This window comes from Neodiprion fabricii, chromosome 4 (genome assembly GCF_021155785.1).
Source record: "Neodiprion fabricii isolate iyNeoFabr1 chromosome 4, iyNeoFabr1.1, whole genome shotgun sequence".
NCBI lineage: Eukaryota > Metazoa > Arthropoda > Insecta > Hymenoptera > Diprionidae > Neodiprion > Neodiprion fabricii.
In genome coordinates this window covers 35,112,095-35,131,078 of record NC_060242.1, presented here as the reverse complement: position 1 = coordinate 35,131,078, position 18,984 = coordinate 35,112,095, and the positions used below count along the sequence as shown (strand labels likewise).

The 18,984-nt window shown below is 45.7% G+C and overlaps 1 protein-coding gene across 1 annotated transcript; it reads right to left on the bottom strand.

Annotated features, from left to right (window-relative positions):
• Positions 1 to 16: 16 nt before the first annotated feature.
• LOC124179578 lies at positions 17 to 18,025 on the bottom strand. The gene is made up of 4 exons (XM_046564125.1): positions 16,894 to 18,025; positions 12,971 to 13,189; positions 11,471 to 11,766; positions 17 to 994 (listed from the first exon to the last, which is right to left on the bottom strand). Exons 1-4 carry the CDS (start codon positions 17,675 to 17,677, stop codon positions 752 to 754), a joined length of 1,542 nt encoding a protein of 513 aa, XP_046420081.1. The 5' UTR covers positions 17,678 to 18,025; the 3' UTR covers positions 17 to 751.
• Positions 18,026 to 18,984: the final 959 nt, after the last annotated feature.

Here is an 18,984-nt window from a genome sequence, read left to right as displayed (position 1 = left end):
ATAATATTATATCACGAGTAATATAGTTACATTTTGGTTGTGGACTTATTCTTACAATATAATTTAATCTCGGCCGCTGTTCCGCGACGTACAATTTCAACCGCACATCGCTCGCGTACCTTCCCATAATAATTTAATTTAGAAGATATTTTTTCAAGATACGGTCAGTGCTAATTACAATATAATACATTTTTTTCATAAATTTAAATACAGGAATACTTTACTTTGGTGTTTGTAATAGATTATTCGAAATCGATACCGCACATCGGAGCAGAGCGACGACGCGCTTGGTTAAGTAGAAACATATTTTTCAGGAATAACAAATTTATTACGATCTTAGAAAAATCAGGAAAAGCACTCGAAGTCGCGAAAAAATATTGGAACCAATTCGTACGGCAAGAAAATTCGACGAACGCAGGTAATTAGAACGGATTCAAAACCGGTGCAAATTGATTTCCAATATTCGTCCAGATTTTCACAACGGCAAAATATCCTATGGCATTCGGCACGTTGCTTGAAGCATGCCTGACGATCGGCCAAAATCTCAACAGCCCAACCGTAATCAAGCCACATCAAAATTCGACCCGGCGGATAGCAAGGAAAATTTATCGTATCGTAACAGGAATGTTAGTCCTTATCCAGGGAATATTGCGTAATGAAATATCGCGCAAATTCTTCCTGCAACAAGGGAATTCGAACCGATTCTCTCGCAGCCCGCCCCCGTTTGAGGTGACAAAACTCGCTCATTTTATCACGTGACGTTGATTTCCTCCTCGTCCTCGTTGTCCGTCTGCTCGTCCGGCCTTTGCGGACTGGTCAGAGGACTCGCATCGCTCAGATCAAGTCTCGGTCTGTCTCCGTCAGCGTCGCTCAAGTCCGGATTGGGATTGTTCTTGTTCGGCAAAGTCTGCTCTCGCGAACCTCCGGCGGCCAGCAGCTCTCGTTCCTTGCTGTTCCTCCACTTCATGCGCCGATTTTGGAACCATATTTTCACCTGAAACAAACGTGGCGTCGTTCAGAAGTACTTAGATTTTTCGAGTTTTCTCAGAGATTGAGAGTGACTCGATTAAAGGACTTCGACATGTTTGCCGAATCGAGAGTAAAGGATGTTGTAGTAAAAGTCAACCGTATTTCGAGCTGAGGGTCTGCATTAGAAATTTTATCCCATCATCAAAGAACTATTGTAACAATAATCGCGCATAGAGCGCAATAAGAATATAAGGTCAAAAATAAACCGGAAAAATAACTAACAGGAAAACCACAATATCGGTCAGAACAACCAGCCAATTGTGACCCAAAAGTTTCTGGTCAAAAGTCAAACTTATTTTGGGTCATTAGCGGCTGGTTAGTATTACCGATCTTATCGATTTCTGTTTTTTTCCTCCCTTCCCGGTATATTTTTAAGGTTTAGTGTAACTATTCCCATGCTAAATGAGCGATGAATTATTTTCTCAATTCTTTTGTCGATAGAATAAAAGGCCCGAGGATGTGAAATCGAAGAGTAAATTAGACTCCAGCTGATCTATAAGTCCCAACTTCGGTACCAAAAATTCAGAAGGGTATAAAAAAAAAATGGACCGAAGTTAAGTCTTAAGTGCGATTCGAGTCGGTCTCAATCCCCCCCCCTCCGACGAATGATCGGGATTTCCGTGGGCGATGAAATCTCTTGCGGGACGGAGTGGATGCTAAACGGAGTTAAACGGTCCCCGGAGACGTGATTTGAGTAAGCGTATGTTTCCCCGCACAGGCTACCCTCGTATCCAATTAGATGTCTATTCCACCCTCCTGCCTCATTTTTCCTTCTCTCTCACTCTCCCTCTCTAATCGCTGGGTGGGCACGCACGCCTCGGCCGAGCTGCACCCTTATTTCAAACGCTAAAGACCATGCACGCGTGTACACGCGTTACGAGAAGCTCGGTGAACGGGCAAACGTCAGATGCACGCAACGTGTAGGCCACCCTCTTCTCTCTATGGATATGTAGCTTTACCTGAACGCGAAAAAGCGTTCCCGCATGCGGTACGAACGCGCAGTTTAACTTCGGACCGGTTATAGATGAACGGACCATAATCGTTCGAAACGAAAGATAGGAGAAGAGAAAGTACGGTTTGAACAATCAGGGGTGTTGTTTGCCCCAGGGATTGCGAAGACGATTGAAACAACATCCGTATCGTATGGGATAGAAATGCAGAATCTGAGAGAATTCGAATAACGCAAGCTAAGATAACGACTATTTGAGAAACAATTGTACAATTGCAATGTTCGAAACGATTAAATTCTGGTCGTTTTTTATCCAACTCTAACGTTTATGTGGGCTCATTTTGGAACTCTGGAGTTGAACTGGTAAAAATAAAATTGCGGAATAATTGTCTGTAAAGTGGAAGAAAATAGATATGTGTAAGTATCGCACAACAGATATTCGTGAATAATTAAATTTCCACGTTTAACCTTGACTGTAAAGGAAAATTACTGGGAATTTCATCAGCGTGCGAAATGATCTGAAAATCATTTGAATTTAACAAAAACCACCAAAGTTTAATAATTTTGAACATTTTATTAATATAACCTTGTATGAAATTGTCATTATCTTAAGATTAGCTTGTGTCATTCGCTTCTTTTGCACAGTTACAGAAATATTCTTTAATTCGTCTTCAGCATCACTGGTGCAAATAACACCGCTGGAGATGTTTTAATTAATTTCTCGACTTTTCCAAACTTTTCACTCAGCCTGGCCTTGGCTCGTTCATCCTTAAGCCAGCGTCCTTCCAATAAATTTCCCCATCAGCGTCTCGCTCGCGAATCGCTTCACTTAAACCGTTTTCCAAATTTTCATCCCTGCCGACGGATCGCAGGGCGTTTGTCCGTACGCGTATGTATCTCCAGGCTGCACGTATATGCGTGCGGTTGACATCGCCCGGTCTGTATTTAGCACGTGTAATACCTACGGCACCGCATCCTGCAGGACCCTCTCTTTACGCCGGGTTCACACCGCACGACGCCTCAGGTAATTGGTTGTTCACACCAGACACGACCTGCGGTCTCGGACGACACGTGCATAGCCCTAGGCCTACGGTCCTTTCGGTCAAACATGGAATTTTTTAAAACTTACCAAGTCTTTAGGAGACTTTCGTTAGGTTGTAGTTAAATCGCATCGTCTGTAGAACGGCGCTTTAACACCGTTAGTTTTACACAAAACCGTCCGCGCTTTAAGATTTCGGTTCTGTTTTATGTCAGAGTTAATTTTACTTCTCAAAAACATGAAAGATTTTACGCACGTAGAAAATAATTTTGTCCTTTAGAATCAACGATAATTACGCCAGTTTTGAACTAAGTAAACTTTGCCAGTTTCGGTATACTTTACACTCTTAGAAATGCGGTGTTAAATGTAACACCGGATATATTCTATAGAAGTTAACACCATTTTTGTGTTGATTTCAAGACCACTCGGTGTCAAGAATCGAACGATTTACACCGATGATGTTTAATTTTACACCAATCGGTGTGGACTTTTGTTGACACCGTGAATTTTTAGACAGTGTATATTTGAACTCCTCGTTTATTTAGATAATGAAAGTCGGATAAAGCATCGATATTTGATGAACGTTAATTCGTCTATAGCATTACGAAAATTAAATGATTTTTTATCAAAAATTTCTTACGAAAACCAGCGCTGATTAGCTGTAACGAAATATACAATATTTGTAAGCTTTATTAGCTTACTAGCGATCTATTTGTAGAATTAAGTAATCCATCTGAACCGCGGACATCTATTTTTTTTTTTTTTCATTTTTTATTTCACCATATCGGGGAAAAATTTTTGCTTTCCCGATTTCCAAAGAAACAAGAGGATCCGTTTCTGATTTAAACAACGTATGTAACCAAAGTGAGAAAAATAAAATTCTATTCTAAACCGCCTCAAGGCGTACCTATCATGGCGGCTGGAAGAGGAATATTTCTCCAAGATAAAAACAAATGTTTCCGGGCGATTCCCGCGGCGGCCGTTTATCCGCGTGATAAAAATCGACGTATATACGTACGTACATATATAAATGTGACAGAATTCCGTACGAGATCGCGATAAGTGGTGTATATATGCGGTGTTCCGTGTGAACGGGACCTTATTCCCAGTTCCTTCGGTTCTTTTTGTGTCTGCTGGGACGGCAGTGATTGATTGTCCCGTCAGCAGCAGGCAGGGAGCCGCAGGAGGAAGGCGGCAGAATGCCGGGAGTAAGGGAGGCGAGCCGAGTCGAGCCGAGTGGCAAAAGTAACAAAACCACCCCGCGGGACCCGCGGGACCCGCGACCCGAATCAACCTCCTCGGTCAGGTTGAATCGGAATTGTTGCTGCGCCCGTCCGCCGCAGCATCTGCCTGATCCGTCTTCCCCGCTGTATAAGTGCCTGCACGCCCCGCCGCCGCAAATTCACCGACGTCCGAACTTCCGCGTAATTGCCCAAATTTCGAACCTTGCTCTACGCAGCCTCTACGATGGCCGCGAATTAGTCCAAGAAACCCGGAGGTTCGTTTCTGTGCTAATTATTAACCACCCCGATACGTGAAAACGATATTTCTCCACCCATCCAAACGTCCCAGTTATCTAGCACTTTCACAGATAATTTTTTGGCTATCGAATGTCAAATTCAAGTACTGACAATGTTCATTCATTTTATAGAACCTTCCGATTTTTTAGTATCAATTGAAAAAATATCACTCGCCCTGTATCAGCGCAATAAGCATTAAATTTCAACAATTTGGTAAAGCGAATTTTTCGTACACTCAACTCTCGGATTACATATTTTCTTTTTTTCTTTCTAGTTTCGGAAGAAAATTTCAAGGTAGAGCGAGTGTTCTACGAAGCTTACTAAATTCTATAATCAAAAATAGTCCAGGCAATCGTTCAGTGTGCAGGAAAAGAAAAAAACACAGATTGTTCCGACAGAAGCAAAGGGATTCCTTGCTATTTCGAAAATGAACCCACAATTTTTTTTCTACACATTAAACAGCCAAATAAGTGATTGCGAATAATTTTTATTATATTTATTATACAACGACGTCTTTAAATAAGCGATCATCATTCCGTCTGCGTTTGAGCAATCTTACGCAACTCGGATTTAAGCATCACGTAAAAACAACGTTCGAACTCTAAGGCGGTATTTGATCCGTTGTACATGTTTTTCGCATTTTTTACCCCCCCAAAGCAAAGTAGTCAAGTCGAAGAAGCGCCGGGCCTGAAGGGCAGTAGTCAACACCCGGACTAGTCAGCCGGGGCAGCAGCCTGCGCTGAAAGGAGGAGGAAAAGGAGGACTGGGAGGCGGAGGGTGGCAAGCAGATAAACGACAAACAGCAATAAAGCCCGAGGATTAGATGTTCGGGTATACGGCCCTTGTCGCAATTTATGGAATAAGGGTAACCTGCTTAATCCGATCCGGGGTCCGCAGCGTTCCTTGATTAACGTCGAGTGTCAGAGCCTGTCAGAATCTGTATCAAAGCTGGGCCCGGCGAGTGATTGTCGCTAAGAGGGAAAGCCGCCTTCTGCACTTGCTTTGTGCTTACGTGGCAGCGATATTATTAATTTCCATTCGTGAAAGATCGCTCGAACCGATATAACGGATAATATTGTGATTATAAAATACCGTTGAATTGAAAGTAGAAATCCTTGTTTCTCGAGAAGGTAAACACAACGAAGAGTAATATGAAAATATTGTTTATCATGGTTTTTGTATTTGTGAAAATGTCGAAAACTATCGGTCTGTAAAACCAGTTGAAACAAAAAGTGCACGATTCGCGCACAACATATACAATCAGTGTTTTCACTGCGACGAAAAATACATGCACCAACACCAGAAGTTATAAGCTACAAAAAATTTCTCAGTGAAACGATGTGGCTTGAAAAATCATCGCAAAAAACACAAGAGAAGAACGCAAAGACATTCTTCTACCATATATTACGCGTACTAAAGTAGCAGCTATCACGTTTCGATAAGTAGGAATAAAGTTTTCATGATCGAAAAGCAGCAGCGTGGTCCGCGAATTACACTCGTCGTGACTTCGGCGATAAAAGAAAGGATTTTGAAAAAACGCGGAAGTAACGCGGGCGGTTGTCAGCCCTAAATACCGAGCCATATATACCTCCGATATGAGAATGGAAGGTATGGGGAGGGTATTAGGTACAGTAATAATCATAATAACACCTGGAATGCCTTATAGAGTGAGTGAGCGGGTAATCGTTAAACGATTGGCCCTCGGTCCTCAGCCCTCGCCCCGCGATATTCCAGCTCTCGCAGGCTCCGTTTAACCCCCCCCCCCCCCCCCTGCAGGCTCCCTTTCTCTCCCTCTCTCTCTTTCTCCCTCCGCGTCGGCGGTGGCGCCATCTGGCGCAGTTTAATAAAAGACGATCGATTATGACGTCGGCCTCAGAACTACCCCCTCGGCGGAAGTTGCCGGAGGTGGAGAAGCCGCGGGTTAGAAATGGTGGGCCCAAGGGCGGTGGTGAGAGGGAGGGAGGAGAGGGAGGGAGGGAGGGATCGAACGTAAAAACCCCGGCATCCCGACGCGTGCGTGTGATGGGGAGTGGCGGGGGTGTTTGATGTATGGAAGGAATTCGGAATTCACATGTTAATACGGGAAAAGGGCCCTCTCCATATTTATTATTATACCCACGCGGACCCGTCCACGTGCCTGTGCACGATACGCGTTGGTGTGCGTGCATGCGAATGGCGTTCCCGTGCGTTCTTGCAAACACGGAAAATCGCACACTTCCGTCGGCGTCCGTCCGCGGGGCGGATATAATATACCTTATACGTCGACGGTGAAACGGATGAAAGAGCGGAATAAGGTATCGACATTTTCATACCGAAAAACCAACTCGGGATACGGACGCGGTGCCGACTGATAAATCCCGTTACAACTCGCGAAAAGTACGCCTCGCGATTACTATCCCGACGCGACGCGATTCCCTTTTCATCTGCTCTCTGACTCTGCCTCTCTCGTTTCACGTTTCCCGATAATTTTTACGTGGTATAAATAATTGACTCTCGACACGGGTTTTTTTCACCTGTCAAAGGTCGAGTGCGATACGATCCTTTTCACGTTTCGTGGAGAGAAAGTTGACGTGATTTTCCATGAGAAATTTACACTCTGAGGCGTTCGAGTGCTTAGTCACTTATCAACAACAATTTTATATTAACCAGGCTCCGCTTTCGCGGGGTCAGAAATTCCTGGCTGTGCAACATGTTTCAATAATATTCTTTCGCGAAGTTGACCCGATAATATGTGGACCGATGGGTAAAGGTGGCCTAATGGTCCCGGTGGTAACATCTGTCCGGGTGGCAGCGGTGGGACGATATAGTATAAAAGATTAATACGTCTTGTAGGGAATTATTAAAGTTCATCCATAAAGGAGGAAACCTATATACGTATAAGGTGGTGTACGATACGGGTGTGTGTATGTAAGGAGGTATTGTATATTCATGGTTTCTTAGCCGACGCCTCCGAGACCTCGCCGTCTCAAAGTTAAATCCATAATGCATGAACGGCCGAGGCTTAACTTGGAAGATATTGCACGCCGTTAAATTCATGTTATTCCCAGCGAGAGGCATCCTTTGCTTTTAATGCCAGCCGAAGGGATAGCGATCGACATCCTGGCCTTTGAAATTTCCTAGTCATTGCTTCCCGGTGCAGGACGACGCCATTTTGTACACATTTCCCCACCTCTTTCGCGAAAATCCGTTGCCGTAATCATCCTGGAGGTACGCGATGAACGAGATTCTTATTTTTCCGCAAATGATGCGCGCGGGAAAGGAATAACCGTAACAATAATCGAGCAGCATGCGAAAGACAAGCTCCCAAGGTTGAACGGAAGTCGCGCCGACTAATGGGAACAAATTGAGTTGACTGATGGAATCCGGGAAACTCGATATCTCTCTGAAAGCCAACCTAATGGGCGATCCGTCAGATTCCAGATCCTGGGAACTCGCGATCCGTGTTTGGATACAAACAGATTCGATGCTCACCCCCTTCGATGGGCTTCGGACCCTTGTCGAGAGATCGTTGTTGTCAAGTGCAACGTGATACCGCGTTCGCAATGCCCAAAGCGAACAAGGAACGACGGTGGATGGAAAAACCGAGGGCAATACGAGTATGGAGAAATTTGATGTATCATCCGAGCTGATCTCGATCGCAAAGACGAGCGAGGCGGGGATATCTGAGCAAATGAGAGACGCTTGGGAAGATTTAAATGGCGGAACTTTCTATTAACCTTGTACTTTTGTCCCTTAAGTGGGTTGTCAGCGACACACCGCGGATCTATTATTATACCTCACGACCCCTTTCCTAATCCGTGGGATCTCTGCTGAAGTATCCTGCGACGTTCCAAGTCAAGAATGAAAAGACAGAAGACGAATGAGAAGCAGAAAAAAAAAAAGAAATCGAAAGAAGGGAGAAAAAAATAAGGACTAGTAACGGTGGCTCTCGAGATAACGAAAGGAAAAGATTAAGCGTAGATAATCCTTGCGAGCAGGAAAAATTAGACTCGAGCACGAAAAGGACGACGGCTGGAACAAAACGAAGCTTATTTGGGGAAAATGTTCGAGATAAAAATTAAAAAAAAAAAAAAAAACACATTAACTCAGTCAACTTTTCTTCTGAAAAATTAATTAAGGCAATAACGCTACCAAGGGCGAGCGACGCCTGGTGCAGAAGGACTGACCCCGCAGCGTAACTCTTATACAGTCTTGTCAGGGGCTTGTGAAAGGTTCAATTTCGGATCCGTATTGCGGAAGAAAGGCAGGCCCACTTGAGACGCCTTCCGGGGCTAGTTTGTCCGGGCGCTGGAGGTTCGGATTAAAAAATTAAGACACCGGCGTGATTTTGACAACCTGCCATTTCCCCGTGAAGATTCACCGAGGCGAAGGGTGGCTGCGGGCGGCTGTCGACTCGGATTATTAAAAAGATAACGAGCCCCGAGGCTTTATAATTTTTCATTCGGTTTCTAGAGGCCTCGAGAGTCTTCAATTAAATTCGGCGATTCACCTTAGACACCCGCCTCGTTTTCAACCGATATCTCGAGAATCGCACAACGCGACTCGATTAACTCTGCAATTGAATCAACGCCGCTTATGGTGGTGAGCAAAAAAATAAAAATAAAAATATATTCCATACCGAGAACTTTGCAAATCACGGAAATAAAAAATACCGCCCGTCGTCTGGAATCGAACGGTGAGTGAGGCCTGCCACTTTTTGCACTCTAGAAAATACCCCTATAGATGCGCTATATATGTATATATACGTACATACATATATATTGCGTGAGGTGTAGGGAAGTTGGTATATCTTAATAATAAATCCCCGTTCCCGGTTTACGAGGGCAAAGCAGAAAGTGATGCGGCAAGATGATACGAGAGAAGGTGTACCCGAGTAATAAGGATGGGGCCACCCACCGTCACTAATTACTTTACTTACCCCTCTTCTCACCCCACGCCGCATCTCTCGATGGAAACCCCTTTCTACCCATAAACCTTAAAGTCGAGGCGAGCGCCACCTTGCATCGCCCGCAGGGCAGAAACTACCGAGATATTCATTATTATTATAATTATAATAATTATTGTTGTCGTCGTATTATCAGGATTACGTTTATCATTTCTATTGTCCGTTATTCGTCGCGGGTGATAAATTAAATCGAGTGTTTTCGAATATTCATAGATCGGAAAATTGATAACTGTATACCTGTAAACCGCTTTCGGCCTTCCTCGTATAGATACATTTACCTCGCGAACGATCGTCGATGATTTTCAATTATGTGAAAAAGATTGACGGCTGCACGGAGAGTGGATCCCCTTCTCGAATCCCTATGACTGTTGAGAGAGCAGAGTTACAGGCATACGTGTATGTGGCAAGCAAGAGAGCGACGGTATCAATTTTGTCAAGGCGTATGGCGACGCGGAGGGGTTCGTAAAACGGGAAAGACGCTCGCAGCCATCGGAATAAGCTTGTATTTCTCGTAAAAGCCGTCGCGCTATGCCCGTAGAGTACACCGCGACCAATGGCGGCCAAGGCATGGCGCTCGAGGTGTGAATTATACATGAGAATCTATCGCCGTCCCTCTCGAGCACCGGATCTCTCTCGTTCGCACCCTCCCGTTCCTCGTTCGCCCGATATCACAAAGCTACGAAACTACTCGAGCTCCGAGCTGAGACGTTTGATCAGATGATTCTCGCCACAGAGAATAAGCCAGTTTTTTTAACCGAATTTTTGAACTTTTTAACCATTCATTCCGTCCTAGAGGACTTTTCATAAATTTAGCAAAATTTTTATTAACAATTATTTCCAAAATTATCAAATTACGAACGCTTCCCGAATGCCAAATGTCGTTCCTTTTCGATGAGCCTCAGCCCCTTGTTTTCTGATGAAAAAAAAATTTAGTGTGCTCAACAATACGCGACGTCAAGTTTATGCTTAAGTTGCTAAACGATAGTCCAATTTTTTCAAACTTTTAGAAAACCGTATTCCGAGAACGACAATTTGTATTTTTCACGCTACTAAATTTTCACACCAAATGCGTATATAGGAAACTTTGAACTAGCACGTTTAGTTAAGTAGCGATACAGTGCCAAGCACTTTTGTTTTCTTTTCTTTATTTCGACGAAAACGTGACACCAACACTTACAAGTTTAAAACTGAAATTGTCAAGGATTCTCTGAAGTTGATTGGAACACACGGATTTGAAAATTTGTAAACCGTAAAAAAAAATGTGGCACTTAGAAATGGCTGAGTACTTAGACTGAAAGATAATTTCCAAACAATTGACGATTTTCAATACCAATCTACACGTCAATCGGCGCTGTGCTTCAGATTCGGGTCTCAGTTGGACTGGGTGGTGAAATTCAGGGCCAGGATTCCAGGGTGCATACAATGTAATTCTGGAAACTAAACCGATGAAATCAAATGAAAGTAAATCAGTGAGCATTGCCGGTATCGCGAGTTTCATTAGAGTTCCGTAGTCAAAAGAGGGCAGCGTTGGCGGTGCAGGTAGGTAGGTACTAGTCGGAATGGTGGAACTATAAATGAACTAAAGCGTACCCCGATTAACTCCAACTGGTGTTATGTGCCTCTAGGTATGTGAAGCCGCCTAGTACAGCAGCGACGGAGTTGATACATAGAAGTGTACGCTGGAACCTGACGGGGAGGTCGGTCTACCTACGTCAATGAACGATACTGGCTCGTGTGGGGCTTTCCTGACAGAGAGACCGGAGCCGAGAGCATTAGTCTCCATCAATCCGGTGGATGGAGTTGAGTGGAGTTTACCGGGGTGAACTAGCGCTTCGTTAACCGGACAATTAGTGCCCTAATAAGGTCATTAAGCGTCGCAGGTATATGCCAAAGTGCTCCGTTACACGTTCCAACTAATCGAGGAGCCCGGTGATACCCATACTCCAGATTACTCCTGCTGCGGACGATTATCCGCCGGGATTACTCACCTGCGAATCCTTCAGGCCAAGCTTCTCCGCCAGTTTCTTGCGGTCCGGTTTGCTAATGTACTTCTGAAGCTGGAACCTCTTCTCCAGGCCCCGTCGCTGCAGGTCCGAAAAGACCGCTCTTCGCATCATTCCTCGACGAGGCTTTCCTCGCGCGCTACTTGCCCACGGAAAACCTCCCGCTAGGCCCCCAAGACCCATGCTGGCCAGACCCCCAAGGCTGCCTTGCATTGCGCCTGGAAAAGCTCCACCTCCACCCGGGGCCCCAGGGTGATGCCCTCCCGCTCCTGGGGTCGCTACTGAAACAGCCGAAGTCATCGAACGATTAGAAAAACTCGCAGTGACTGTCATGTATGTGCGTCAGACACAAGTGTGCAAGTACAAGCTACGCGACTAACAAGCCCATGTTGTAGCGGCACCAAATGATAGATATCTGAACGAGCGATGATATCAGCACGCACTTGTTGCATGCGTGAATATCGCATTTCGCAGTGCACGTAGGAACAGCGGTGCACTTCACATGCACTTCATGTCCGACACGCACGACGAGCCGGTGCAACCTATGTCGGTTATAGGTTTCGCAACGCAAAATGCGATAGGTGCGTGTATACACGTCGTGTGAATACACACAGGCACGTTGTAGGCACCGAGAGTTCCCGGTGCTATCCGTTTGCCTGCCATTTCAATTTCAATTGGAAATTTCAAACTCTTTTTATCACATTCAACTGAGCAGCTAATTGGTGCAATTGACTGACCAAGCGTAAGATCTATCGGTTGTACGATTTACCTACGCTCTTTAGTCCACTAAAATATGTAAACATAATAAAAGTTTTTTTCTTCACCGAAACTAACGAGCTGTATTCCCGTTCGATTCTCATAGTCACACCACCATAGGTACATCATGAAGTATTGAATAGCGAGGAGTTGTTTTTCTTATGATTGCTAAGTAGATGAAACGGTAATTTATGAGTACATTAGCGAATTAGTGACTTTTATGAATCAATGTCAGAGATGTTCGATTCACTTTAGTTGTAAGTGTTGCCAATGTTCGCCAGTTGATTGGTCCATGTTCTATGAATACGATAAGACCATGTGGAAAATAGATAATAATTCCTATAATTCATCCCTATAGAACTCAAGATTACATACACGTTCGGTAACGAGTTACAGTAAATGTGGTATACGGTTCAAATTCTTTTGCGAATATATTATACTAATTGAAGGTGGTTTACTCATCGGTAGGAGCCACGAATACGGAATGAGCTAGAGAACGGTTACGAGCAATTACAGCGTTATCAGATTGGTCTTGACTACTTGCGATTTTTTTTCCTCTTACTTTCGAAAAATGGTAAAACCAATCTCGCAGGAACTCCGGGATAAACCAAAAGAAGTACTATACGTGTGATACCGCAAAAAAATATTCAGTAACACGGACCCGTGAAGTCAGTCTGCAACAATAAATAATCATTTCACGGATAAATTCGAGTTGATAAAAGGACTCACCAGTGAGGTAAGGTCCTCTGCAAGCCAGCAGCTGATGGAGGGTGTGATGGGCGTTCGGCGGCAGCTGATGTTGGCCGGGATGATGGCCAGGGAGAGCCGTATGATGGGGATGATAAGCTGCGGGCCTGGCTATCGGCTTGGCGATATTGTAACCCGCGGAATTCTGGAGATTGTGAAGGAAAGCTGGAATGGCTCCAGGCGGCAGGCCTTGGAAGGTATCTGAAATAAGAAATTCAGCGTTCACCAGGGTTTGCATCCCGGCCATTCGAAGGGTCAAAGACCCAGAGTAACGGCATTCGTTCTCTGTGCCCAGGAAATTTTTCGATTTATCCGCTTCTGCAGACGCTGAGACTGACATCCGCTTTGTAAAATGATTTTCGCATCGCGATATCTGACGGCCCTTTGTGCAGGCTGTTGTAAAATGTTATCGAAACGCCCGTTTTATCCACCGCTTGAGTGGAGAACGTGATATTTGCTACGGCGAGACTTGCACCGAGTGCTGCAGAATTATCCGACAGTAAAGGTAACCGGTACTTCGAACCGTGGCGTTAATCAACTGCAGCTTCCAAAAACCCTAACCGATTCCAGCCGCTGTTTCCGTAAAACGCAAGTTCACCTCTGGTGCCCCACTCCACGCATCGCATAATTCAAGCTGACACCCCCGTCTGGGTCGAGACCCTTTTCACAGCTCCAGGCAGCCGCCGACGCTCAAGTGTTCACCTCAACACCTTCCTAAAAGTAAACGCCTGCCTGTGTAATGTTCACGTACCAAATACACAGAACCTGCACGCCGGTTTTCCACATACCTCTACGCAAGTGGAAAACAGATGATTCTTACACGTATATATGGCTAACTATAATTGAATCGATAAAGAACTCGACGATCCAGAAACTTCGTCGGTTGACTCTCGTTCTGATATCAATAGATAGATCATTGCTAGAAACAACTGTCCCGAATCTCAACTCACTGTTGGAAAGAACATCATGAAATCCCACTTTGGTTATGGAAATACACAACGATTTCGCAGGTTAGAACAAAAAACCATGAGTTGAGGCCTGAGATGAGGATAAGCATCCAGATTGTTCATGATCATGTCGTACTCGACCCCGAGGTTGCCTCGAACATTGTAGAACTTGACGATTGATAGACTGGAATTGGCTATTTTACAGCGTGTACGAGAAACCGAATGTAATAATAGTTTCGGTGGCATAATGATCTATTGTCATCCAGAGAGAGAGAGAGAGAGAATGGATTAGCGTCACTTTGCGCTATCGTTATAGGTTGATTTAATCACCGTCAGGCGTAAGAGCCGCAATCAAAGCCCCGAGTGTGCTTTCCAGAGGGTAATAACTCACCACGAGGTTCGGGTATCATCGTAAAGGAAACAAGACGTCGCTATCAAAATAGTGGGCCTAAATGATCCAATATACGGAAGATTGTTATTTGAAGATTTTAGTATCCGTCCGTTTTATTGCCGGACTTTAGTGCCGGCGTCAACTGTTGCTGAAGAACAAGGTTTCTACGGCTTACGTAGCGTCTCGGTAACGTCGTAATAATATATTATACACCATCTGTAAAGTCGAAATTGATTTACTGCCTGGGCTTCAAAGCGCAGATCGCCGCCTCCGGTGGTTGAACTTTTTCGCGACTGCGGAGTACGGCGAACGATAAACCATAAAGGGTAGGTAGTTGATCTCGCGTTTGGGGTGACAAACTGTCCAAAGTCGAAAAAATACGGTACACACGGAGCCGTGGTACGTGGGTATAAACAGGACGCCAGAGAGCCTTCCTGTGAAATATATATTCGCATGGCTGCGGCTGCCTTAGCCCCCCGTGACAATAACGCGCAGGGGGTTGGCCCAAGGACTATTTTTAATATTTTTTATCTCATCCGCCACGCCCAGTGGTCCGGGGAAAAAGTGACGTGTTTGAAAATAATAAAATAATGGGGCTTAGTCGAGGGTTTGCTTTGCGTCGAGCAGACAATACCCGACAATGGGCTATACACGCTCTGCCATTGTGCCGGAAGACCCCATAAAATACTCATCGCCTTTAATCGTTGTTTTCATTCCCGACCAATGAGAGCGCGGCTTCGGCTAGCTCCGACTAATAGCGGTTTAGGTTCGAGCGGAAACATTGAATAGGAATTATCCTTATAACCCCCTCGGCCAGAGGTTTCGCCCTTACACTGAGATCCACCGTCTGCCGGCTTGTGTTGTTACAGTTGTAGCCTTTTTTGGGCCGGCTTAGCGCTCGTGGTTTTTCTTTCGGATTAGGGCCTGGATGCTTTATTAACTAGATACCGTTGCAGGTTTCATTTTCAATGGAGTACGGGGCACCGTGTCTGTTCGGATCGCCCAACAATCCCTTGGGGTGGTCTTACTCAACGTTCCTAGTAAAATTTTCCTCCTACGGTTCTCTCACCGTGCAAAGAGTCTCTGTGACCTTGGAAAATACCTCTTGCGGTTGGGTAAGTGGGATGGAAGTTGACTGCCAAAAGACCGTTTAAATCCAAGCCACTCCAGAGTTCCAAAGAGAGAGCGAAAAAAAAAACAATTGAACTAGAAATGGTCAAGTTCTCCTTTCACGGTACTTTTTCAGTCCCTCTGACGTCAGATCGTAAAAAGAAAACCGAGTAGAAAAAAGCAGCTGGTAACGAGTTGCGCATTCGATACTAGTCGATGAAATGCTATATTAGCGTTTTCCATCATAACAATCCTGGGAGCCCAGGGTAATTTATAACTCGACTATAGAATATATACGTATATATACAAGTATAACGAATCACTTTTTCGTTACAATATTATTTTCGCAACATTTCAACGTGACGTACAAGCGAGCCGGGTTTCGGTGGAAAGGGCAACACATGCACGTGACACCATAGCATCGATGCATTTACCGGCCGACAAATGCATAAAGCCCGTCCATGCAGCGATGGAGTTCAGCTCGTCAACAATCCGCCAATGTTAAATTCAACGCGTGCCTATTTCCACATGCCGATACGGTGGGTACGTGCAAAATATATGCATATACGCCCGAGCACACATTCAAACACCCCGATACAAGACCCACTCCACGTTTGCCAGGACTCGACAATCGGACAATTATTTCCGGCTTAAAATGCCCGGGGGTTTTCATGGAACTTGACATTTTTACATTTTTCTGCGACATTTTTCGACGCTGTAAAATTGTTCGACGATTCGTTCGAAGAAACAAATCACGGATGATCAAGTATTCTTAGAAGGACGTATTTTGTATGTACAAGTCATCGCGAATATGCTACTTGTCCGATATCACGGAGGCCCATTGTAAGGGCTTAATATGGGGGTGACGGTATAAGTGGCGCACCAACTGACGCGAATTCTACCCGAGAGGATGTCCCCCTTTTACCGTACGCACGAGGCGATTCGTCTTGAGGGTGTGCAGATGAGATTTAGGGCTCGGCGACAGAAGTCTGTTCTCGACACTGATTTGTGCCCCAGTCCTCTTTGTGCCGACTCTAAATATAGGTGGACACCGTGCTCCATATCTATCCTTCCAACTTCATCTCACCCCAAACTACATCCATTTACAAGTTATAATCTTGCAACGGAATAATGAACACAAGCTCATTCCAATCGACAGAGAAGGCGTCATCGATCACAGGCGCTGCGTCATACTGCCAATCCTCGACTTACCAAGTTACACTGAAAAGTCTTGCGAGAGTGCACTTGCAAATTTCTTGCTGATTTCAACAACTCCGAAGTATGCTGGTGTACATGGTACAAAATACTGTCGGATTTAGGTAGAGTCGTGAGGGTTCATTTCAAACTGCCATAATTTTAATTCAGGTGGGTTACAATATTTCCAAGCCTCAAGATTTAGTCCGGGCAAGCAATGTACTTAACTGACGATTTGTGAAGGTATTTGAGCGTTTGTTTACCAGGATTGGGCCGCCGATCGTGATTGCCGCCGAGGATGGCGTTGACGCTGAATTTCAGCTGAGGTTTCTCCTTCTCCTGAATCCTCCTGCACCCGGTTCCAGTGCACCGATCATCTCCACAGGTGCAAGTTTCCTCGCTGATCCTGTCAATCCTGTCGCCTTCGCGTTCGATGTGCATCCTCATCTCGTCCGAAGTTCTCATGACGTTTCTACCGACATCGAATCCCCTGTCCATTTGTATCGAGAGTCTGTCACGCTCCTGAGATCCGGTTTCAGCGTCGCCCGAGACCCTATCCTCCTCCATCGAGTGATAGTCCATTGCCGAGTTGGAACGGTTCTCGATCCTCTCGGCGAGTCTTTCCATCACGTTGTTAAGCCTGTCTATACCGCCGTCGGTTCCGTGTTCGTTGTCGGCGTCCATGACCGAGCTGGACCTCCTCTCTTGGTCGAGGTCCTGGGATCTGTCGGTCCGGAGGTCCTTGAGACCTTGAACCCGCTCGTTGGCCGCTCTGTCCATCCTGCATCGGTCGAAGTCCCCGAAGTTCGACCTCTCCGCACTCCGTCCGTGGATCCTCTCGAGGTCCTGCTGCTCCCGCTCGACCCTTATGCTTTCGGACTCCATTCTCTCCCGTTGCCGAGCGACGTAGCTCGCCAGATTCAGGGTCAGACTGGCAAAGTCGCCGCCGGGACCCTTGCTCTGCAGCAAGTTCTCCATGAGGAACGGTGACGTGGTCATGGCGCTCTGTTGCAAGTTCTTCAGCATCGCTGCCGACGAGGGGAACATCACATACAAAAATCTGTCGAAGCTCCTGCGGGACGCGATAATCTCGCGCGGGTTTCACTCACTCCACTCGGTACCGAGGCTCATGTTCGAAATTCGCGCGCTCGTCTCAGCTGCCAATGCCACTTTACAAGGACCCGTAGATCGTTACTCTCATCGCGCACAACTCGTCGATCACGATTCATGCATCCATGGAACACACGCAGAAGGCACCACGTAATGCAACCACTGCACCGGCTCCTCGGCGAAGGGAAGCTGTACCCGCTGATCGTTGTAACAGAAAAGGACCAGAATTACGTGCGGCGATCGTGACTCGACGGCGAAATGCTGACTGACATAAGCATGGGGGTCCCGCAACGTGAGCGGCGAGAAGCCCCGAACGAAGCCCACAAAAGCCAGGATGCAACCCCCTCCGCGCCCCACCCTCGGAACCGTTCGCAGCCTCCCGCCCCAAGGTGAGATAATACAGACTATAAGCCGGCCGATTCGGGGTTTGGCTTGGTTGGTAATGCCGTAATAAAATCATACTCCCATCAAACGGTCCTGCACACCCCCTTAAAGGGAGAGACACGGAAAAAGCCTCGAGATTCGGATTCCTTCACTCACCGATTGGATTTTATTTGACGAAAGCTCTCGTCGCCTGGCCAATCCCGAGCCGGGGATCAACCCTAGGCCACGCCCCCCCTCCAGGGATGCTGCGGTGGGGCGAACGGGCGACGCGCGGCCGAGGAAGGGTGGGGCGAGGGGTGCTCTACACCCTTATCAACTTTATTATCTACCCCTGTCCTCTGTACTGGGGCGTTTTATGCCGCGAGATTTTCTTGTATACTCGCGACGGGGGGGATGAGGGGGGCGTTTATTTTATGGAGAGGAAATGCATTGCGGACTAATAGAGAAAGAAAGGACTACTCGTACCTATTTTGAGGCCTTATTTAGCAATTGCATAAACGTTTCGTTATAGTCTCAGGCTGAATTTCATACTCGTTACCCTTTGTACTCGATTATCGTACAGGAGTAAATGGTGTACGTGTAGAATGCGGAGTTTCAACTCTGAGAAAAATCGTGGATCGTTGACTGCACGATGAGTTTGATGGAAAATTTATTTTTCTGCATTATAAAATTTCATCGTATAAGTCCGCGGAAACTTTGGATAACTGGAAAACTTTTACTATTTGAAACTTTGACATTATACTCTGCAGCGAGTCACCCGGACGTATAAATATATACCGGGGATGAAATCTAAACCGGAAGTATAAATATTTTCGAGCCTTGGCTTCCCGAAAACACCTCTTGCCTTAACAATTTGGTAC